Source organism: Haemorhous mexicanus, chromosome 2 (genome assembly GCF_027477595.1).
Source record: "Haemorhous mexicanus isolate bHaeMex1 chromosome 2, bHaeMex1.pri, whole genome shotgun sequence".
NCBI lineage: Eukaryota > Metazoa > Chordata > Aves > Passeriformes > Fringillidae > Haemorhous > Haemorhous mexicanus.
This window is the reverse complement of record NC_082342.1, coordinates 54,492,808-54,517,480: the sequence shown is the minus strand read 5'-3', so window position 1 is coordinate 54,517,480 and position 24,673 is coordinate 54,492,808. Positions and strand designations below refer to the sequence as shown.

General features: G+C 37.2%; 1 protein-coding gene across 3 annotated transcripts in view; it reads left to right on the top strand.

Moving 5' to 3' along the window:
* Positions 1 to 21,565, top strand: part of DCLK1 (doublecortin like kinase 1) — a 227,091-nt gene extending 205,526 nt beyond the window's left edge. For 2 of the 3 annotated variants that reach the window (XM_059838866.1, XM_059838868.1), the window contains 2 exons: positions 5,753 to 5,866; positions 20,142 to 21,565. In XM_059838866.1, the coding sequence (XP_059694849.1) occupies positions 5,753 to 5,866; positions 20,142 to 20,306 (279 nt within the window). In that variant the 3' untranslated portion in view covers positions 20,307 to 21,565. Of the gene's footprint in view, positions 1 to 5,752; positions 5,867 to 11,455; positions 11,530 to 20,141 lie in introns of all 3 variants that reach the window. The other variant, XM_059838867.1, reaches the window with a different exon arrangement.
* The last annotated feature ends 3,108 nt before the right edge of the window (positions 21,566 to 24,673 follow it).

Here is a 24,673-nt window from a genome sequence, read left to right as displayed (position 1 = left end):
ACCTCAGATATTCATTTTTTTTATGAAAGAGTCCTCCATATAGAGTAGTAGTGATCACTTAAGTATTTTCCAAGTACATGCTTTAAACTTGGAGGGCTCCCTTATTACTCAAACTACTTTTTAAATTGTAAATGCTATTAACATGAAATGCAGAGCCCTTCTGTGGTGTTTGAAGAGTGCAAGAATCCAGGACAATGTCTGATGAAAATCTTTTCATTTTGAAGATGACATTCAAGCAGCTGAAATATTTCTTTTCCTTGGTGCCAGGGGCACTATCCTTGGACATAGTGTTCTGTCACAGTTTATAATGCCTTATGGTGATTGAGGGGTCTCTCTGTCTCCATGGGAGGAGGATGTGTGGAGATTTCTGGAGTTCTGAAGAGGAAGAGATGGAAGTGACTGATCAGAAGCCACAGAGAGGCCAAGTCACCTGCAGTGTCAGCCTGCACACAGCTGCAGAGATTACTGAAATGTCACTTGCTTCCACCAATTAAGGAAATGGTCACTAATCTTCCATTTTTTATGAAAAATATATTTGAAATGTTAATGCTACCCCCAGGTACTTAATTTTTTGAATTGTTACACCATGATGTGTTTTAGAGAGCCATTTTAGTGTGATGTATAAAAAAGAAGAGGTGCAGCTCTTTGGCAGTAATCCGATGGTGGTGGTGTGCAAGTGACACGAGGATCTGCTTCCCTGCCCTCAATAGTACCTGCTGGTGGGGATAGCAGGGGAAAGGAGCTAGGGGCTAAAGAATTTTAACACTCCAGAACTCTGCTAGAAAAACCTGAGCTCTGGTTACTGAAGCACCTTGGCAAATTCCTGAATTTCTGTGCAATAAGTTAACATGCGGAACCCTTTGCCAGAAGGTGGAATAGAGAACTGGTATAAATGGACTCAAAAGAGAATTTAATACATTTTTGGAGGATGATCCCATTGGTGCTTATTAAATATAGTGGCCTGGATAGAGCTCTTGGCTCACAAAGTTCTTAGGTGCTTGTTTGGCATGAACTAGATGATATACCAGGGAAAGTTCAAGATCTACTTGCTTCTATTAAATATACTACTTCTTAAAGATTGGCTATGATGCTCTGTTAGAAACAATATATGGTGATCAATTCATCTTTGGTCTAGCTCTGGTGCACTTGCAGTTTTATGCTGGTAATAATTCTCTGCAATCAAAACCTGTAGCAGTTCTGTCTATATAAGTAAGTGAAACAAATATTCCATGACAATTCTGTAATTCTTTTTTTTTCTGCTGCTTTTAACAAATGAAAAAAAAAACAGTGTTTTGTCTGCATCATTACACTAGAGATAGAAAAATTAAAAAGCAATTTTGATCCACATTATAAACTATGTCCTCCATATATTTTTTTACGGGAGGAAAAAGTCTAGCACTGGGACCAGTTCAGGAAAGTGCTTTAACACATTCCAAACATTGCTCCCATTTCAAGGCATCACACATGGAAGCACTTAATACAGGGCATCAAATTAACTAGATGGCACTCCAAGCCCAGTTCACATTGGAAGAAATAAGAACATGGCTGAGTTGAAACAGGTTCTTAAATGGGTCCACGAGAAAGGGCACTTCCCTGAAGTGGGTCTGGGCAGTATCAGTAGATAAGCTGGCAGGGGCAGCCTGCTGATGCACAGAGGCAGAATGTACAGTGTCAGATCCAACTACACATACCTCTGCCATCACTGGCTGGATCAGCTGCAAGTCTGTCACACAGCCTCCCTGGACCTCATTTTCCTAGCTTCAGGACAGAGAATTAATGCACTCAATCCCTGTTTACAAAAGGCTCTGCAATCTATGTGTTGTAATTACCTGAGCAATTATGTGTATACTGTCTTTCTGAGAAGAAATGGCACATGGAATTTTCACCTACACTTCATTTTCTCAGGTAACCTGCTTAAATACTTTTCCATGGTGTCAAATGCTAGAGTTTAATTTCTCTATTAGTTTCAGCTGGGATAGAGCTCACTACAACACTTCCCTTATTTCAGTTTTGAACATATTCAGAATGTTAAAGCTGCAGCTAAAATGCTAGATAGAACAGCTGGCTTGAAAAGCAAGCATGTGTTTTCTTTGACAATTTTAAGAAACATTTTCTCTCTTTGATCAAACCTTTGATAGAAGTGTTGTAACTGCTTACATTGTATAAAACCATTTTGTAGATTGTAAATAACCATTCTACTTTATAGCTGCTTATTATGTGATTACTTGGTAAATTGCTGAGATTCCTGGAATGTGCTTTGACAGTTTCAGTAGGAGCAAACCCTCATTTCAGTATAAGGTTTTGCTATAAAAATATCTGGATTCCTCTTGGAAACTGCAAAGCTTGTTATGGTCAGAGTCAGACCAGTAAAGCAGTTTCAATGTGAATAATATCCCAGCTGTTTTCAATTCAAAAAAGCAAAACCTGAAAAGATGTTGGCTACATGCCACTGCCACAGATGGAGTTCTTGAATTCTAAATGCAATTCAGCAGCAGTCCTTTGCCCCCTCCATTTTGTTTATTTGGAGTCATCTCTCCTATGCAGTACACTTAGACCTGGAAAAAAATCCATTAGTTTATACTTCCCCTACAGGGACCCCAAATCTTTACTTTACCGGCTCAATTTTTTTTGCAAAGTTAAAGAATTACAAAAGAGGCAGGAAGCTTGAGGTCTGGCATTTTAAACTTTGATGTTATTGATAACCTGAAACAAGTAACAGGACAAACTCATTCTTCTTTGTATAAGTAGTAAATGTTTCCTAATACATCACTTAGCAGTGAATGCTGAAAGGGTTGGCTTGCATTCTGTAAATCCTTCTCTGTTAAAATGATCAATATAAAATGTGTGTTGTTGCTGGAAGAGGAAGATGGCACACACCAGACTAAAAAGAATTAGAGAACCTGGAGCTTTTCTGTTTTTCCCTCTCTATGTCTGCCTCGGAAATTTGTGTGCAAAAGAAATTAATAATCAAGAAGTAAGTATCACTGAGCTAAACATTTGTAAGGAAATTAATTTTAAAAGACATTCCTTATTTTGCAGCTGCACTACTTTTGGTTACACCCTAGGACACTGCACAAAAAAAAAAAAAAAAAATCCTTAAAATCCTTAAAAGAAACAGTGTCGAAAAGCTTTTCCAGCACTTCTATTTACTCTAATTTCCTGCTGTTACTTGTATAATGATCTATTCATCTGACATTTTTAGACTTGGAAAGTAAAGCTCTTGTGACCATCTTGTGAAATGGATCTAAGTGCTCCAGGGAGTCTGGGAATCCTGAGCTTAATTATATCTTTATAACACTTACTTTGAGTGGCAATGTCTCCTGACATAGAGAACAGTGCAAATATGAAAACAGTTTTTATCAATTACTAGAATTTCTCCAAGACCTTGTGCCTCTTTTTTATTGTTTTTTTTTTATTTTGAATTTTTGTAAATACACCATGAAAGGTATTTTGTAGAGGCTGATTAAAAAAACAACCAACCAAACAAACAAAAACCAAAATAAAACACCCCTAAACAAAAAATGTGTTAACATTCCAAGCAGTTTTTATTGTCCATGTGAAAACTCAAATTCTGTGCCAGAGTTTTCAAACTCTTTTGACTGCTCAGCTCCTGAGGTATGCACAGGAGAGCTCTTCTTTCAGACTATTAGCAGTCAACATCTTCTGAAGCTCATGACTCTTTAAAGTTCCCAGATGCAGCAATAAAAATCAGTGGTCACATTAAAAAAAAAAAAAATCTTGTGATTAATGCTAAGGCTGAGATGAAATTCTGTGATCCTAGCCCACTGCCAAAAGCAAAGACTCAGAATAGGGGAAAGAAACAGTTAACCTCTTCAGGGTTTGACATCCCTCCCATTTCAGCAACCCAATGAAATTTTTGTCAGCAGTGTTTACACTGTTCTTCAGTTCTACAACTTAACCTGATGATTCTGATCAATTTGCTGTTTGATGGGGTGGGTTTTTTTCACTTCTGGCCTTTGAAAACTACAGAGCAACTTGTTTTGTATTTAGCTAAACAGCTGTCATCTCTCACCCTCAATAGCTGTCTTATTGTTAACTGAAATAATTCTAGGAGCCAGTTTAATATATATTGATTTGTTTATAAAGCATGTTTGAATAAAAGAGAGCTACTAAACATCAGGTGGCACCAACAGTAGTAATAAAACTTAGTAACAATAGAGGAATTCTTATATATTCCTATACTGCATCTTAAATAGGGCTGGAAGGTATTTCATCTAAAATCTGGAGCCCAAACTATTTGTCTGTGGCATGTTCCACAGGATCTGTGGGTGTGGTGCTTCACCAATAAAATATGACCACAGTCTTGGTAACTATTGTCTTGTCTGTAATTTAGTCTTTTGACAAGATGACATGAACACTTGGCAGACTTTCGTGTCAAGAAAGCCAAGAGAAAGATTTTATTTTTCTTCCCTCCTCTCGTGAGGAGGAGTTCACTTTACAGACTAGCTTTCTTCTGGGAAAGGCAAGGTCAGTGGGAAGCAGGTTATTTTTAGGGGTCATATACCACCGAGCCAGGACTCCCCAGTGATAGACAATAATCAGCTACTGGGTTGTATTGTTTTGTTTTGTGTTTTGCAGCTGTGTGCACTTGACCATATTTTGCCAGCTGAGACATTTTGTTAAGGGGTGAGTAAGGGATCTCTAAACACAAACTCCCCAAGCTAAATAAATAACAAACCCCACCAATCTCCCTAAAATTCCCATACACTCACTGAACTCATGATTTACTGCAGCAGCTCTGTAACTCTTTAAGGGCATTCATAATGGCTGAAAAGTGAAAGAAAAAAGTGTCTGTCATCTCTCACTATTCTGATACTTTCCTGTTTGCCTTTATTCTGCTAGGATTTCTCCAAAGTGGAGCTTAAGAATTATTTCAGCTGTTTATTCCTATACACACCATGCAGCACCAGTCAGGGATGACTATGGCACGTGGCCCTGTCTATTTTGCCTGTTGTACATTTTGTTTCCTATTTCACGTATTCTGCGTATTTGTTGCCTGAAATCCTGCATATGCTGCTAGTGGGGAAGTCCCACTAAGTAGCAGATTTTTGCACGTTTTTAAGGCATGAGGATCTTTTGTACAAATCCTAAAAAACCTTTCTCTTTTTCCTGGGCTTGAATTCAGTCTGCAGAGTTGTGCAAAACCACAAACTTCATTCTTTCTGCCAGGGTTTCTGCTTAGTATGAAGGATGCCAGCATCCCTAGGTGCATGTATCCAGATTTGCTCTCCAAAGCGGGAAGTCTCAGCTGGAAGGAGGAATGTCCCAGCCCAGCCTCTTGTTTTTGTAATATCTTGGATACTTTTCACTTTTGAGGTGATAATCATTAAATTTATGTGATGAGTAAATAGAATCTTAAACACATCTGAAATCCTCAGGTTTTGAAATTTCAATGGACAAAAAAATAACTGGGTAGTGGTAATTAATGAAAGAAAATGGTAAGAAATGATAAGGAAAATGAAATGTGTAACAATTATTATTAATGAACATTACCTAAAGTTTGAGAAGAAAATATTGGGTAAAGAAGAAGAGAGAGACTGCTTGGTGCCATAATATGTTCATCTTGTAAGTACCTGAAATGTATTGATGGAGGCAATGATTGACCCATATTTTAATACAAACATTTTGTAAACTTTTCTGTAGTGATGGGACCTCTCAGAATCACCTCACAGTTCCTTCTTTTTTTTTGTCTTTCCTCTCTGAAGTTTTATTTTGCTTTATTTATCTGCAGGATGATGGCCTTCCAGAGAATGAACATCAGCTCTCAGTAGCTGGGAAGATAAAGAAGCATTTCAACACAGGCCCTAAGCCGAACAGCACAGCAGCTGGAGTTTCTGTCATAGCAGTAAGCATCTGAAATACACAGATGAAACAGATTTATCTGCCCACCAGACAGTTTTGTGTTTGTGACACCAAAAGAAACCAGAGAGGGTTAATATTTAGATAAATGTAGCATTTAATTACTATCAGCATAGTTAGACTGGTATCCTGCACATTTGATTCTCCTTGTGAGTCACATTGTTATTTAACTGCCCTAGGAGGTATAACTGTACACACAGCACACAGTTCCACATTTTACCAGAAGCTCAGTGGACCTAACTCCAACGTAAATTCAACAATTTGAACTGTGGGATCATGACATTTTACTTGGCAGCTGACTCATTACATGGATTTAGGCCACACAGAGATTGTTGGAGGACAGCACCACTTTAAAATGGAAATTTCTTCAGAATTTAACTGAAAATCTGTATGGTAGCCTAAGCCTCTCCTCTCTGAAGACATGAAAGAGAGCTGTGATGCCTCACTGCTGCCTTCATGGCTAACATGAGTCTAGCCACTTCAGATTTAGCTGGGCAGCAGCATTTTATTGTAGTGCCACACACAACCTGCTTCCCTGTCAGCAGAAGTATTTAACAGGGTAAAGACTTAATGGAACTTCTTGCTGCCTTCTGTCACATTGCAATTCCAGTGGAGCCATTCCAGGTTTGAACATGTCAGAGTGTCTGAAACAAAGCTTGGCCAAAATTTTGACCAAGCTTTACTGAGATTTCAATGGCATCCTCGGTGGAGCATACATCACATACAATTGCATTTTTTCCTCACAGATGAACATGTGTATTACATATACATGGACATACAGGTTCTATTCAGCATATGAAGAGATTATTCATACTAATGCCATTGAATAGTAACATGCACATCCTTCACATTTTTGATACATCTGCTTGTGTTTGTAAGCTTTCCTTTATTACTCATAGTAATGTGAACACTCCAAAGAGTCACTATAAGTGTGACATGTTAAACGTAACCATTCCCATATCAGATTACTCAGTGTTCATTCCCAGCTTCCATAAATTGCAGGTGGTGTGACTGCACATGTACACTTTCTTGTACTGTTTCCACTTTCATGTTTCTCAGCTCAGCCCCTCCAGTGTTGAGTTAAATCAGCATGAAATAAATTCAGCTCAGCACATGCAATCTGGCTCACAGGTGTGAAGTGCTTGTGCCGCAAAAAGGATACTCTCTCAAAGTTACTTGGTATAAGTACTAAAAATTTCAAACTGTGCCTCTCTCATATTTTTTCTTTACTCTTTCCTACCCTGAATGTCCTCAACATGGCAGCAAGTTGTTCCTCATGCTTTTCCTAGATTTTTTCAGCCATCAGCTAACATAGTCAGCATTTATTTATTTTCATTTTTAAGCAATAATACTGCAGCAGCTCTCCCACAACTAAAACATCACATACCCATTGCTCATCTGAACTGCAGGTATGTTCTTTATAGACTAGCTGAAACCGTGTTCCTATTGAATGGACTGCCAGCACGCTTGTCCATGAGAATTACTGCTCAGATCCTCCATGCTAATGACTTCAAAGCTTAAAAGCAAGAAATGATGCCTCTGTCCTCATCCATCCCTTGCCTCCTTTATGTTTTAAATTTCCCTGCCCTCCTCTTTTTTTTATTTGCCCCAGTTGCTTTGCCAAGGAATTGTTTGCAGCAGTTTAACACCTGAGTAATGAAAAAGGCACTGTAGTGAATCTGTCCACTGCAAAATGTCAGGAAAAAATGTATATGATTAATTATATTCTTAATGACTTTTATTTATTTTGTAGTGTTTGGAAATTTAACAGATTATTTTTAGAGATCATCTCTGTGGGCAAACTTCATTTTCTGACACAATTGATCCTGCAACCTGGCCTACACAGTAGAAATGTTTAGAATACTTAGAAGAGTTGGGGAAATATAGACCTCTTTAGTGTTTTGGTAATATTTCAGAATGTTAGATAATTTCTATTTTATGAATAAATTAGTTTTGTTTTCTGCAAAACTAATTCAATATGTTAAAGAAAGACAAAAGCAGAACAACGTCTTTAAATGTTGTTTCTGCATTTGGTATCTACTTAATATACATTTGACATGCATGTCACCAGGGTTTTATGTTTGGGAATCTCCCTTTAACTGTGAAATCTCAAATAAGCTAAAATTAAATCGTTATTAACAAAGGCTGCTCTAGATTTAGAACTTTCAAAGTATGTATAGATGCTGTAACATATTGTTTGGCACTAAAGACATGCACTGACTATATTTATTATAAAAATACTGGGGGTTTGTGCCTGCCTGTGTGTTTACATACTTTTTGAGAGAGTGCTTGTGTATATAATATATAGAATTGCCATCTGTATATTATATAACACATCTATGTCTGTGTTTGTGAAAATGTGTTAATATGTGCTTATATTTCTGCAGCTTAATAGTATGAAAGATAAATATTATCATTATTTAGAGTATTATAACCCTGTTTATGTAAGAGCTCGCTAATATGTGGTATTTAGTTCTTAGTTTGTCCTCACATTGGTATGATGTGATATTATATGCCTGTTTTCTCCGCTGGTAAAAAGTAACACACCTCAAAGATCTCAAGGAGTATTTACCATGTGCACCAATTAAAACTATAATATGAAAATTTAGTTCCTAAAGATGTGCCTCTGGTCAGCTTGACTGAAAGGAAGTTTGAAGCTACATGTGCTTTGCATACAACTTCTATGGCTACTGCTTCCTTCAGCAATGTCCAAATTGCATTGATTCCTTTGGCTCAGACTGCGTTATTGATGTGGTAATCTCAGTAAAAGTTGTCTCCGTCTATCCAAGGCAGAGACATCCTACTTCTCGTGCATGTGTCCAGACTTCAAGTTTGCCCACATTTGAAAGGATTCATCAGTTTGGACAAACTACCCTAATGAACATGTGCATGCCTAGCAAAGCAGTTCTTTTGCTGATGTAGTAGAATGATTTCTCAAACAAAATTAAGTATACAAGCGAAGAGACTTTTCTGTTGATGCAATAATACATCATTAAATGTTCTGCCAGAGTAACTATGCCAGTTGGGAAAAAATTCCCCTGAACCAACACAGCTTTGCTAGCAAATTTTTAATTGGAGAGCTAGCTTTTAAAACAGCAAGAGAATTAGCAAGTCCCAAAAAAACTCTGCTTGCTGATGAGAGACTATGGAGGAGAAATATCATTTTACTTGCCCTATTCTTAAACTCTTGTCACAGGCGTTGACTACTGGTCTCTGTGGGAGACCGTTTGGGCTAGTGCCCTTCAGTCTGTGTCAGAATGGCCACATCACTGTTAAGCATGTGCCAAAATATTTGCAGGATCATGTTTCTCATACAGCTTTTCAATAGGAGCAATATTTTTTAGTTCTGTGATGGTGTTTATAAAAGGTACTGCAGTAAAAAAATAAAAGCAGGCTTACATTAACTAGCCTTTTTAAAATTTTGGGGTAGATTTTATTCTTCAGTTCTTCAAGGGTGTCAATTCCATTTATCTTGGTTTGGCCACAAAACAGTACCCTTGTGGCTGTGCCCTTTAGGCTTCAGTGACAGTGGCTAGAGCGACTAAGAGTGCAAATCACTTTTTAAGAATGCTTCTGCAGTCCAAAGGTGTGCTGTAATTCCTTGTATGAACTGAGCATCGTTTAATACATGTCTTTGTCTGAAGTGTTAAATCTTAGCCGGTATGTCATCACATTGGTACTTGTACTTTTGCCATTGTTAGGACAGAGAACAAGACTAATGCTAATCTGCTGTTAAGGTTGTAAGAGGTCTCTCTCTTGGCAATGGGAGTAAACTCCAGCTGGAGATGCAGAGTAAACAAGTAGAACAGAAAAGGAGAAAAGCTGCTTAGAAAGTTGGTGCAGCTCCCTTCTGCTTACAGGGTCCTGGGTTGGGGATCCTGGCAATGGGCAGGCAGCGTGTGGGTCATTACCCTGCATCCTGCCAATTTTAAAATAAAAATTACCCATGCCAAGTGGAATTTTTAGCCATGGGATTTCTTGGGTGGTGTGGAGGAGAAGTCAAGCCTAGCCTGTAAGTTTTGCTTAAAGTTTAAAAGCTGAACCTGTGTCTTGGCTATCCTTTCACATCTATTGTCTGTGTTGTCCTGGGGTCATTTTCCACAGTTGGGTTTCTCATGGCAGGATTTCCACACCACCAGAATTGTTTCAGCTCTTGTTAGGGAGCTACTTTCCCCATTTTCTCTGAATAAATTTTTGGCTATTCAATTTTAGGGCAATATTTTTGATCTGCTTTTTAGGACAACATCCCTTTTGTGTGTTTGATGTGCAGCATACAAGGAAGCCAGTAGATGGCAATAGCAGACCAGTGTAGTTAAGCCAACACAAATTTAACCTTAGGTACAAGGTTCCCATGGTTTTAAACAGGAAACATGATTTAAATAATTCTAAATAAGATAAAAGAGGCATTGTCTTAACAAAAAAGAATAAATTATTAAATTCTACACTTGCATGGGAGTCATCAAAAAAAAGTTAAATTTGCAGTTATTTCCTAACTCCCCTTTAAGTGGTTGGTACCTGGAAATGTGTTGAACTGCTATTCTGAATTTAGAATTAGAAACTGTCATCAGTATTGGAAATATATGCCACACTCTTATTGAAGCCCAAAATGGTCTTTTCCCTTCATAGAGCAAAAATTTGAAAATGATTGCAACAGTTTTAGAGCAGTTAGAGTGTCTGTCAAGATTTTTTCCCCCAAAATTTTATGTAATTCAGCTAAATTATGTTTCTGCCGTCTGTTAGTGCAGCACAGAAGGGTTAGGGAAAAGAACACATTTTCTTTGTTCCTATGCACATGATTTTGCTAATGATAAGTTAAACTTGAAAGATCTGTAGTCCTTAAGAAATATCACCAGCACAATATTCTGGACACAATGTTAAGTTCATTTCCATTTTGACTTTAATTGGTGCAATTTTAAACCAAATAGTTTTGTACTGTTATCTTTTTGAGCATGAGGTGTAAGCTGAAATGATAAACAATGTTATTCATGGCTCTGAGTAGTCCTACTCTCCAAGGTTAACGCATTTTTAGAAATGAATTACCATGATTGATGGGGTATCAAAACCTGATTCTTTTCATCTTTACACATTCCATGATTATGAAGCAGTCTAATTTAAGCCTTGTGTAGTCTGTCTAGCCTGCTCCTTGTGATGGTTGCACTGCATTTAATTTTTTTAAAATTATTATTTTTGAACTTCACAGTTTAATTGCAAAAGATAATAATCTATTACTGGTATGTGCAACTTAAAAGGGCACTACTGTCTTTGGAGGTAACAAGATATTTCAGACTTTTAAATGAATGCATTATGCATTAACTAACGGATTTGCAAACTCCATTTTAGTTTGAATAAATTGGCTTCTAATTTGGCAACACCAAATCTAGAACCAGTATCTTTTTCTTTTATTTCTTTACGGTTTTTTTTTCCTTTTTCCTCTGCGGTACATAGCTTTAGGATGCTAGATAAGAGTGAAAGTGAAATCAGTAAATATGCACTAAATAAGGAACAGCTTGCTCTGGAGTCTGAATTCTCTAGCCTAATGTCGATCCACTGAGTTGCCCCATTTCTCTCTGCTCAGCTGGACCACGGGTTTACCATCAAGAGATCAGGGTCTTTGGACTACTACCAACAACCAGGAATGTATTGGATAAGGTATGAGATGGTGCAGCGCCAACAGTCAGTGTTTCCATGGCAACGTGCTGGCAGTCTCCATTAACCAGTTCCTTCAGTGGATAAACATGCTTTTTGATTTGTTATCCGGTCCATATGCTGCTTTATCAGTTTCGTTTTAATCTTGATTGAGATGCCACACCCCCTCATTCCCTTTCTTCACCCATCCCTCACACCCACATTGCCAGCTTTCTCTTCATCGCACATGCTCAGTATCAATCTCCCCTATAGTTAAAAGGACAGTGTATATAGAAAATCTACAGATATGCTGAAGTACGCACCTTCCCCCTCCCTTCTGCTTGTTAAGGCATCTGCTTCCCCTGTGCTCCTGTTTCAAAACACACGGAGCAGCAACAGGCTCTCAGCATATATTTTCCTCTTTTTCCATGCAAGATGTGGAGCTATATACTGTCATTTTAAACCCACTAAACACAATCCTTACCTTAGATTGAACAATGCATTTGCATAACGCGGGCATAGAAACTCTCCCAAGTTCACTGAAATACAATGCATTGTATGTGCTGGTAAGCTTGTGTTTCTAACAATGCATTCCTTCTCTTTTCTTTTTAAAACCCTTCTGATACCTATTTATTTTGGTTTGATTTTTTTTTTTTTAATATTGCATGAGTCTCTTGAATATATTTTTATTCATTGTGTAACTGTGCAGGGTTGTCGTTAGCTGGCTTAACCTGTATGATAAAATGGGGCTCTGGGTGGGAGGGGCTTATTCTGGAGCGGGGGCAAGGTGGTTTCCAGGTCTGATAGCCCACGAGAGACCCACACACCTCCTCAATAAATCCAGAGTACTGGAGTTTCCATCAAGTGGTTACTTGCTGTCTTTTTCCTTATTTCTCACAAGACCTACATTTTGATAGCTGGAGAAATCTTTATAAGTTTACTGTGGGGCCTGTGTTTTCTAACACTGCCTTTAAGAGCTTGTCTGTGAGGGGTTTGTAAAATCTCAGCAAAGTAACCACCTTAGCAAAGCAGCAGAGATGGTCACTGTGAATGTTTCCAGTAAAGTAAAACTCCCACCCTGGATCATTTCACCAAGTGCATGGATCGGGCGGCAGCACGCTTTCCATAAAACCTAACGGTTCCCTGAGCACACACTGAGAGCTAAGTAGTTTCTGATATGGATGTTCTGGGGAAAGAAAAACAATGAAACCCAAACCCAAAGATAAGCCTATTTTTCAGGCAAAAAGTAGAAAATCAATCCTATTCCTGAGTTGAACGCTGGCTAGCAAAAATTGAGAAAGACTCTCACTCCAAGTGCTGGAGTGCAGCAGTACCTGTAATTCATCTAATTCCACCCTCTCATACTTGTAGTTGTTTCTACAAACCCACTGTGACCTGCAAGGGCAGAGCAAAACCTGCTGATCTGTCTTGTCACTTGGCCTCCTTCTTCATGCTCCTTGGTTTTGGAGAAGGGGGAATAGGACCTGAGTGCCCAGCTTTAGATGACTGTGGGTTTGGTAGTATTAGAGGAATTTTCTGGCAAGCAGAACTTTGATGAAGAGTTGTAAATTTAAAGCCTGGTCTGTAAAATGGTGGGGAAGATCACATGAGCTTTATTTATCTTCCTGGAGGTTAATTGCTATCCATGGTCAGTTCACACTCTTTCTCTGATTTACATTTTTTTATTTTACATTAAAAAAAAACAAAAACAAACAAGCAATGAAAGTCTTTTCATTTGCTATACACAATATTTGGATCTTTTAAAACCCCTGGTTCAGGGGGAGCAGATCACCAGAAACAGGAGCCTGTGAGAAAAGTGAACATCTCAGATTGGCCTTGACTCAGTTTAACTGCATAGCCCAGGTTTTGAAACAAAACATATGCATTTTTGGAGAGGTAGGGGGGAAGGCTCTAAGTCTTAGACTTGGTAAATAAATAAAGCTATTAAAAAAAAAAAAAAAAAGGTCATTTGACTAAAGCACTAGTAATGGCTGCCATCAGCATACAAAATGACACATCCCTGAATAATGGGCTGGAGCAGATGGGCGATAATCTCTCTTATTCATACATAAACTGCTCTGTTTTCCAGCTGGGGGCAGTAACAACAATGTTTATAATTAGGGTTTTCTAAACTGTGCACCTAGTGTGGAAAGGCAAATTGGGAGATCAGGGCTCCTAGGCGTGGATGCTTAATTAGGAAATCCTCTGCGAGGGGGTACAGTGGACCAAGCACTGCCGTGTGTTTGGGCCTCTCTCATCTCCCAGAAACCTGCAGCTGTTGTCGTGACCAACATTTTCGTTTAAATAAAACCATTTTGATGTAGTAAGTGTTTAGTTTTTAGTAGTGCAGATGCAAAGCATATGAAAAGGTTCATCAATTCATGTCTATAAAACAATTTATCACAGGCACGTGAAAATTAATCTGAATTCACAAGTACAGAGAAAAATGAAACCATGTCTCAAGGAAAATGTAATTCTCCCTTTGTTAGTGTCAAACTACTCATTTCTTCTGCGCTCCTGTTTTAATCTGTATTTTCTAGAAGTCTTCTAAAATAATTTCAAAATTGCACTCTTTCCTCTTTCAACAGCCAGAAAACCTTGTCCTTTCTCTGCCTAAAAGACTTCTGTTTTAAAAGTTGTTCAAAATCCTAATTTTTTCCGAGCATATTCCGCATCTCCTTTTATTCCCTTTCAGTGGGATAATACATGCAGAAGTGACATAATTTTTTGCATACAGCAGGAGCTGTAGCTGGCATGAGCTATAATACCTGGAAAATCTTTCACATTTCCTTGAATATGAGGATCTGGGAAAACACAGGGCCCAAATCAGCAAAATCATTTGGAGCCCAGACTAATACATGTTTTAAAACAAATCCACCAAATGTTGTTGGAACATCAGCCCTGCAATCAGAAGTACAGTAAAGGCCAAAGCAGCATCAGTAGGGGACAAGTCTTGGAGGTCCCAGTTAAAACCCTGAAGATTGGGCTGATTCAGAATATCAAAGGAGCACCAGAGTGGTTGTATCCAACAGAATATTAGTATAAAATGTCAGTATGTGTAGTTCATATATTATATTAGTATAGACTATTAGGGTGTGTTATTTTCGATGTATCCAAGACACTCTAGAAAAGCAAAATGGGCAAAATAAAATCCAGGAAGTGTATGAAAAAGTAATTAATGATCTATCTATATAATGAGAATAGAAAGGAGATGAGTTACATTATGCTTAACAAAATTATCCATGTAGTCAATATTAAATTCATAAATAATATATTTTAAAAATATAGTTCTCACTGTCACAGTTAAAAATATATCTAAATAGCTCGTTTGAAAACCCATAATTCTGTCCTCTGTGTTTGGTTCCTAGTTCACATTACTTTGCATCTGTCAAGTTACTTACACCTGTCCCAAGTGGATACAACACACTTTCAAGTCAAAAGTTGCAGCCAGACATCTTGGTGATGGGACAAGGAAGCTGGGAATCAGGCTTGCTATCTGTAAAGTGCCATTTTTAATAACATAAATCCCTCTGAAAACTGAATATTGGTAAATACAGACAGATATCTAAAATAATTTAAAATATCTTCTCCTGATCTTTGAGTAAAAAACCCACAACTGATTTACAAACTATAAATAAAATTCACTCATGCAAACAACTTGGCACTAACTCTCTTCCACATGTAATTGAAACCAGCTGAGGAATTGTGTCTCTAGAAAGGGGGATGTCAGAGTAAACACAAACTTAAACACAGCAATATGAATTCAACAGTTATGTATACAGAATACTTGTCTTGGTGTTCACTCACTAATACAGTAGAAAGCATATATCAAATTGATTTGTTTTTCTTTCTTTTTTACTTTCATTTTAGCTAAATTTCATGTTTGAAGTTACATGGTGTGCTGAAGCATCAGGCTTTTGTATTTGGAGGTCTGGGTTCAAATCCACTCGATTAATTTGTCCCCTCGATGTGGTCATTTGCACGTCTCCAAATCACCGTGTAACTTGACTTAGTTATACCTTGTGCCTGAGGGACTTAAAACACCATGAGTGTCTTGCTCCTGGACTGAGGTGCATTGCTAAGTTTGAAGTACTCTCAAAAAAGTGTCTTGATTCATGAATCAATCACACTTATATATATATATATACATATATAAAAATATATATAGTGTATATATAAAGAATATATATATATATATATATATAACCTGAGAAACCCATGGAAAAGAAATTTTTAAAAAGATGAGACTGAAGGGCTGCCTGGCTTGTGCCACAAGCAATGTTTAATGGTCATTTTTACAGCAAGGAAACCTGTCAACATATAAAGGTCACTAGCCAGAAGTTTTGGGAAATAAGATAAACTTATCTAGGTGTGAGCATTTAAATATGTGTATAAAACTGTGGATATAAAAGAATGTACTGGAAGACAAAATACCAGTGTTTCAATACATAGATTCATCTATTTCCATATGCTAAACAAAGCCTCATGAAAATGGCTAACAAATTGCAAGTATGCTCCTGCCGAATAAAACCGAGCAAAGAGGGAAGGGTTCCTTTGATTAATGTGTGAACAGCTGCATCCCCAGTTTAGTCTCCTGGCTGGTATGAATAATGTATGGATAAGGAGGCAAAATGCACATTAATGTTCTTTTATTAATGAAACTAATATATATCTATATTTGGTGGCCAGCAGTAAATTAAGACAAGTGAAAAGAATAACAGTCACTGCTCACTTTCATAAAATTCAGTTACTTTAATCCAGTAATTACTGACTTGACAGAAAATATCAGCCCACAGCTAAAATAAGGCTCTTCCCATTGCAAATCCACCATGGATATCAAAGCGGTTGTAGTTTTTGAAAATCTGTTCATAATACAGTGCAGTGTTTTCCAAGATAAAAAATAGATTTGCATGGCTCATGAGTCCTGTAACTTCAAGTGGTAGAAATCAGGATGAAGACACTCTTTAAGGAAAAATCCTGGAAAAATGCTAACTGCATCTTAATATGTCAATGACAGAAACAATGATTTTAAAATAATGCTCTGTTACTACAAACTAGATGCATTTCCAAGAATGGCTTGGTAACCATTTGGTACTGGGTGTCAGGATTACTAAATGTTGATGCAAAATACATTAGTTCTTCATGAAGTACTTCAGACCCATCACCACCAAATTATTAGAAGCAATCCACTTATCTTCTGCTGGATAAGAAGCTCTGCATTTTCTCATATGGATTGCAGGAGGGCAGCTGCATATCTTAAATAAGAATGCTGTCTTTACATTTTTGTTGCCATTACTCTCATATAGTGCTCAAAGTTCTCAGTCTCTAACCTAGAGCCAGGAAAAATAAAATGTCAAAATGTGATAATGAAAATCTGGGGCTTGCAGTCCTGTGAAGAATAAGTGCACTTCAGATCCTCCTATTATTTATTGAAAGAGTAGCTTGAAGTAGAAATGTCCTGGAAATCTCTAATGGACTGGTTCATGCACCAGCGAACCACCCAGACGAACAGCAGGTGAAAGAATACATCTGTTAAACCAGGGCACTGGGTATAAGAGGACTTTGTTACAAAAACATCAATAATAATGAAAAAGCTGATTTTTGGAGTATGTCCATGTGCACCAGAAAGTACAGTAGGTGAAAATCACACTTACAAAATGCAGTCAATACTCACATGTATCTATCTTACCATCTTCTCTGCATTCCAAAAGATGGATGTGTCATATTTTGAAATTCTTTTGAGGTAAAAAGTTACCACGACATCATTAAATGAAAAATAGCATTTTTGCAGAACACAGAGCCACAATACCATCAGCAGTGTATTACAAACTGGAAGTGTCAAATGTCATTGGAACATTGGGCAAAATGAGCCTTTGCTTGCAAGTGCTATAGGGCCTGAGCACCCTGTGGCCAGAAGTGCCCCATTTCATGGTTTTGACATGGTAAACACCAAGCATTAGAATATGACCTGTGTATTTTTGCTCTCACTAGATAAATACTGACCTCTTTGACTCTCTGTGGCTTTGTAACTTTTTATTCAATAAACTCTTTGGGTGAGAAAGGCTCTGAATGTCTCTCAGCCCTGGAGAGTAACCACAATAATGCCCTGGACTTAGAAATATGTCTTTACAAAGACTGATTAGATCAAATCCAGGGCAGACACTGGATAAAAATGTAAAGAAAGTAACAAAATATCTCAGGAAGTTTCTGAAGGGTCAGGAAGCCAGAAATATTTGGCCCTACAAACTACAGCAGCATAAGGTGCTAGTTTAGATGAGACCATCATGGGGTTTTTGCTTAATATCTTTTAATATTGAGGGAGTATTTTATGTATCTTTAAACAAATAGATTTAAAGTAGAGTCTCTAAAGCTTTTCCAGCAATCATAGAAATATAATATCTTGGGGTTTATTTTTACAGACATCTTTGAAAAGATGTTCTGGTACCTACTTATCTTTGTTCTTTATAAAAAGCAATATCCTTAAACCCCAATTTTCTTATACATTCCCTTATGTGTCAGTTATCTAAATTTAAATGCCTTCAGATTTTGCATATACATTTGCCATTCCCATATAGTAAGTTTTAAAAATAAATTCTCAATTTAATACAAGTATTTTTATGAATTCAACAAGAGATGTTTAAATTTCTCAGGGGAGAGTATCTATTACCACAGGATGATGTGATGTGGTTTAAACTTTAAATAAATGCTTATTTCCTGTAAGCATAAAAAAATATCCTTTAAATGGAAATCTGTATTTTATAGAGTGGTAATATATGCCATTCTTTTCAATTTTCACACAAAATTACATACTGTAAGCAGTATATTCACTGTGTGTAAAAGATCTAGGTATTCTTCTGTTTCACATTAAAAATAATCAAAACCTGAATTGGTTCAAGACTAAGGAACATAGAAGGCATTGAAAATACTAATTAGAACTCTTAACCAAAAGATAGCAGTAAACAACAACAATAAAAAAAAGGCAGATGCAAAAAGTGTTGGATTTTGTAGCAATTATTATTTAAAATATAGGGGTGAACTTTTCAAAGTAGGTCACTTTACCCTTTTAAAGTAGTGCTATATGGTTTCTAGACACAAAAATAATCATTCAGCAATATAGTCTAACTAAATCCATTTGCTATATTAGTTCTGTATTCCTGTCCATCTTTCTGTCTCTGTTACATCATTATTGAATGCTGGTTGCATTATTTGAAAGCATGGATTGCTATAATGCTATTCTGCACCAGTATGATGGATTTAGTTTTCATTTTAGTCTCAAAAATATGTTGGCTATAAATACATCTCTGCTCTCCTGTGAGGCTCACACTGTAACTGGTAAATTTTCTAGAGAAATCAGTCATGCATATCTTAAGAGAACACAATAAGTCCTTTGAAGCAGAATAACCTTTTGGCTGCATTCCTTTAAATAGACCTTTTTATTATTGAGACAAATTTTACAAGCCTTATGAGTGAAATCTATTTAGTTCTCAAAGTTATCTTTTTCCAGTTCCATAATCGGATACTTGGTTGCATTTTGTATGTCATCTTACTGGTCACTTGCCTCTTCCCGTTTTGCTTTTTCCAAAACAGTCATGGAGTTGGGATTTAAGGGGACAGCCCTGCTTCAGAAGCAGATAACCCTGTGTCAGAGTGCTCTTGCTGAATCAAGGCCATCCTGTTGAACTTATAATTTTACTGTGATTTCAGAGACTGCAGTCTAATATCTCATAATCAAGAAGACAGCAAAACCCTGTCCTGTGCTTGAAGCTGATAGTCAAACTAGGGCTACCCTTACTCGGGTCGAAGTTTCACCTTGTAAATGTGCCAGAAAAGCAGAAGAAAGAATGTGGCTAGAAGTTACAGCCATCTTATTAAGAATTGCATTCTCAATAACGGCAGAATGATCAAAAGTTAATGCCCATCAAGTAAATATTGCTCTTTCCCATTCCTGGATACCTTAGCTAGCCATGGATAAAATTAGCAGAGTATTGAATTCAGTAGACCTTGGTTAACAGGAAGAGACAATGTGGTCAGGCTGAACAGGTCTTTCCGTCAGAGCTCTTCAGCGTTCTCCCTAAGAACATCCATTGAGCGGCATGATGTGTCAAGGAGCTGGGCTAGCTCCCTTCGGTGTTTGTTTTTCTCTCTTGTCTGACAACTTCATCACAATCCATCTTTGTTAGCTGATTGCACTGACTTGAACACGGGTGAGTGTGTATCAGCCTTCATTAGGTCAAATCAAAGACAAGTGTACATCTCTGCCTTGCCTGTAGAAACAGATTTATACTTTGAGAAGGATGGGGGGAAGGTCACTTGGTATTTGGCTTGAAATTTGATCCTGTTAAAGGATGAAATTAATAACATCCAGGAGTAGAACATATGGCATCCATATATATGGCACTGTATCTGCTTGATGATGTCACGCTACCTCTTAAGGTTTGGGAAATGCACTTTTTAAAGTGTTTAGCTATGCTGTGGGCTCAACCTTTCAGACCTGACTGAGACAGAGCAGGCTTAATTTGGTCTGAACATTTATTATCCCTGGTATTTGCAGGCCACATAAAACCTCATGGTTTTCATTATCTTTGCATTTCACACACAGCCTAATTTCATTTATTCTTATTTTATGCCCCTGCCAGACCACCGCTCTTGATAAGGAGAGGCAGGTTTTCCGACGAAGACGCAACCAGGATGTGAGGGGACGTTTTAAGGCTCAGCAAGCTCCACCCGAACTCAACTCCGAATCGGAAGACTATTCACCAAGTTCCTCCGAGACTGTTCGCTCACCTAACTCACCCTTTTAATAAAACACTTTTTCTCAAAAGCCTTGGCTTTAACCCTTTGAGACCCTGAAACTACTTCAGGCCTGTGTGGAGTAAATACAGCTGATCTATCCGGCAATAAAAGCTGGGATGGTGGAACACAAAAGGGTGCTCACAGAATCTTTGTAAGAATAATTTCCTAATTGATTGAAATACTTGTTCTCTGTTTAGATTGCAACTTGCTGCTAATAAGATCCTCAAAGGGTTAAGGCTATTTTGCTTTTTTATTTAAAGATAGAAGCAGTGAATGTTTTCATCAGTGGAGCTAGGAACTGCAGTATGTAATTTTAGCACATGTTAACCCTCTGAGTAAATGATCACCTTAAATCTTGACAACCCATATTAGGGTTTTATTCTGGCTTTTTTGCTTTTATACGCACATATCTTTTATAGTATCCTGAACTTCCTTGCCTGTTTCTGGCCAAAAATATAACAAATGTACTATTGCTTAGGAATTATAAATATAGGCTTAAAAATGAAAATAAAATTAAACAAATGGTATCTTCTGCAGCAGCTCATTCCAAACCTGCATTGTATTTCCACACGGAGTGACTGTTATTGGAGGATATGGTGCAGGGCTAAGTGGGAAATTCAGTTTAGGTCATTCTCATGGTTTACAGAAGATGACATGATGGTGGCCACAAAGGATTGCTTCCATATAGTTTGCTGCTAATGATAATGCTGAGTTTTGGGAAATTGCTTGAGGACACATTCTGCCATGTAACCGTATGTAACGATCTAGTTGAAAAGTTCCTGGTTCCTTTGCATTACATTCAGGAATGCACAGGCATCCTCTCAGCATGATCTGGCTATTCTGGCAGAGCCATTTAAAAAGATTAACACTGATGAGCATTACCCTTTAAATAGCTAGAGTACTTCTAAATCGGGAAAAATACAAGTCATTTAAAATGTATGTAAAGCCTAAACAGAATTAGCAGAAGTTTTGTCTTTAGAATGGAGAAACTAAAAATGATTCACCAGTTTTATTTGTAATATTTAATAAAATGGGCATTTACACAGAGTATATATATATATATTACTGGTTTGTTAAAACCTCAAGACAACATTATAGCTTTTTATTTGACCATTATCATAAAGTTGGCTTCCACAGAAATATTACACTGTGTAGACTTTTGCTTCAGATGTGATAATTTGGAAAAAAAAAAAGATGGCTCAGAATTTCACTTGAATGAAAGAAACAACTTTCAAAATCATGTTCTAAAATAAAAAACATTGTGAAATTTATAGTTTCTCTTGTTGCTCATATAAAATGGAGGTTTTCTTCTCTAAAGTTAAAGTTTTCTCACAGTGTTTTTTAAAAGTCACGTGGTTTCCTCTCTCTTTCTCTCTCACTCTTTCTCTCTTTCCTCCTCAACCTTGCCCTTTATCTTGCCTTTATTCTTTCTTCCTTCCTTTTTTCTTTGCTGTTATACAACCAGAAGCATCAATATACCACCCAAAATGACATGCAAATATTCTCAGCTTTCTGGGAAGTATAAATAAATTTTTCAGGAGCAGGGCAGGTTGCCCACAGTATCGCTCCCATTCTGAGTGGTGTTTGTTCATGGAACTGTCTGTGTGAGCAGCTGTGGCAGCCAATGTGTACCTGCAGCTGGTTGGGGCTAGTGTAAAGCTCTTTGCACTTCTAGGTGGAAGTATCAGTTGAGCTGTAGTTCAAGAAACATTGCATTTCTGTTTCTCCATCCTATAGAGTGCATCTTTCATTGCCTCAGACGTGAAAAAGTATATATTGAAAGCTCTGAAAACTTTAAACAAAGGAATTTAATCTTGTGGATCTTCACACAAGTGGTATAAGTATTCCATATACTTTTTTTTTTAATCCACCTGATATTGATGATCTAGAAGTGAGATATTTAGTATAAACTAATTCTCCAGACTTCCTGGGTAATACAGAGAGATAAGCATTCCAGGTTTGATTCATCTCATCTGACATGGACACACATTTTAGGCAGGACTCATGTTTTGATTAGCCTATTGGTCTCACTCCATTGACTGTAGACGGAACTGCTGGTAGAAGCTTACATCAGACACCAGTTTCGGATTATGAGTTTACTAGAAAGTCATCTAAGCCATCAGGAGACTAATCTCTGAATGCATGTCCATGGGCAGAAGGCCTGTCTAAGGCCTCAGTTACTTTGTCTAGAACCTGAATAACAACATTTTAAAGAAAGTGAAGCAAATAAGAGACCTCCATTGGGGCAGGAGGGGAAGGGACAAAGGAACTACCGTACAAAAGTTCTCAGATTTTAGGTTTTGGGAAAGGTTTTATCTGTGTGTCAGATCCTTCACTATAACCACCCAACCCTCAACTCATTGTGGAGAGAAGATGCTCAGTAGATAAGGAGCAGCTATTTTCATCTAAATGGTTGTAATTTCGTAACTTTTGGATGGGACAAGGATTTTTTTTTCCATAGGATCAAAACCTCAGTCAAGATAAAGCCTTCCTTGCCACTTACCTACCCTAATTTACAGTAGGTCAGAATCTGACACAAGTTTGACCAGCACTGACCTTCTCACATTTTATCGCAGCCTTCCCTTTAGAAGAGATACAGCTCAGCCATGTAAATGTAAGACATACATGCGGTAATAAAAAGTGTCCATTAATACCACATGCTCCTTGACTATTGTGAAAATTTGGCAGTCTTAAACCAAAGGCCAGTGTTCATTCTTCTTAATTAGAGAGGGAAGTCAGAAGAAAAAAAAATATGTTTCACCTTATGCATGAGAAATATTATTCAAAAACCCATCTGGGATTTTCCTATCACATTTTCTTTGCTTTGGAATACAGAGTTATCATTAAAATAAGATGTTTGGCTCCTTCATCTTAGACCATCTTGTATTACTTAAAATGTATGTAAAAATAATCTTAGATCCTGAAAATCCTACTCATCCCCAACATCTTATGTTTCTGATTGTTGGTTCATGTTTTATGAACATAACTATAAAAATATTTCTTTAAGTTATTTTTAGGTTTGTGAGAGACTAGGTTTCAAATTACTGATATCCTATTTTAGGTTTCAAGGAAAGGTATCTGAATATTTGAACTGTTTCAAAAGAGTTTCCAACGTTGATTTAAAATATATCCATATACCCATAGATATATATTTTAATATATCCATATATATGTATATATATTTATGGTTTCATGGAAGTTATAATGGTTTAGACTTGTTTGGCAGTGACTGCCATTTTTTTTAGTCTAACCTCTGAATTCTTGGAGGGTAAGTGAAGACAGAATATGTGGCCCTATAAATATTTCAAACACCAGTGAAAAAAAGAAATCAAGCTTAATAGACTATTTCTAATGTGAAAATCTGGGAGAGCACACCGTGGTCATTTTACTGTAATACAGACCAGCCCTTCTGACTTCTTTCTTCATTTCCCTTTTGAATCATTGGCTGGTATTGCTGGTAAATGTGACAACAATTGTTTTAGTTAGCAGAGATGGATGGCAGTTGTGGTAGGCACCATCTATCACCAAGGAGATGGAGACGAGCACTTCCGAAGGGTGACTCAGGTCATCTAATGTTTGCTCTCTGGAGATGCCTGACAGCCTGATCTTAGTATTAGCAGGAAAGTAGAACAGGGTCACTTCCAACTTAATTCCTCTCAATTAAATGTAAGCAGGGATTACATGGACTCTAACCTTAGTGAGATAGTCTAGTGAGCTTACATGCAGTAAGCAAACTTTGATGTGAAAATGAAAATGTAGTACTGGCTAGCGCAGGATTAGCTAAAAGGTGGTGAGCTGGGAATTGTCTCATCTAGATGTATCTGTCTAAGAGTTAAGCATCTAATATAGGGCAGTAATCTAAGCTTCTCATATAGGTGCTGGAGACTGGTTTTTCTAACAGATAATTAAAATTCTAGGGTGGATTAATCACTCATGAGATGCGGTGCCTAGCCCAAATATATTTAGAACATGATTTATAAAGTCATGACATATAAATTAGTATTTCAGTGAGTTATAATTTTCACAGCATTAATGTACAAAAAATCCAGAATACTATGGTTCTACTCAGAGGGTTAACAGAAAAGCACTAGGCATGCTGATTACATTGGTGTATCCAGACTGCTTTGCTTTTTTAGCCAGTGTTTGCTGATTTTTTCAGAAAATTCTTGAAAAAATTCAAGTTTGAAATAATTTAAGTGTTGTTGTTTAAGGAATTTCTATAACCAAATTAATTTTATTTTTAGCTCAAGTTATCACAGGAATAATATGTATCATTGATGCAGTGTAAGTCTGTAGTTACCAATTTTATTAATTCCACAAGTGATTCCAGAAATCTCTCTTTTTTTAAGTACCTATTATAGAGCTTACAATGGTG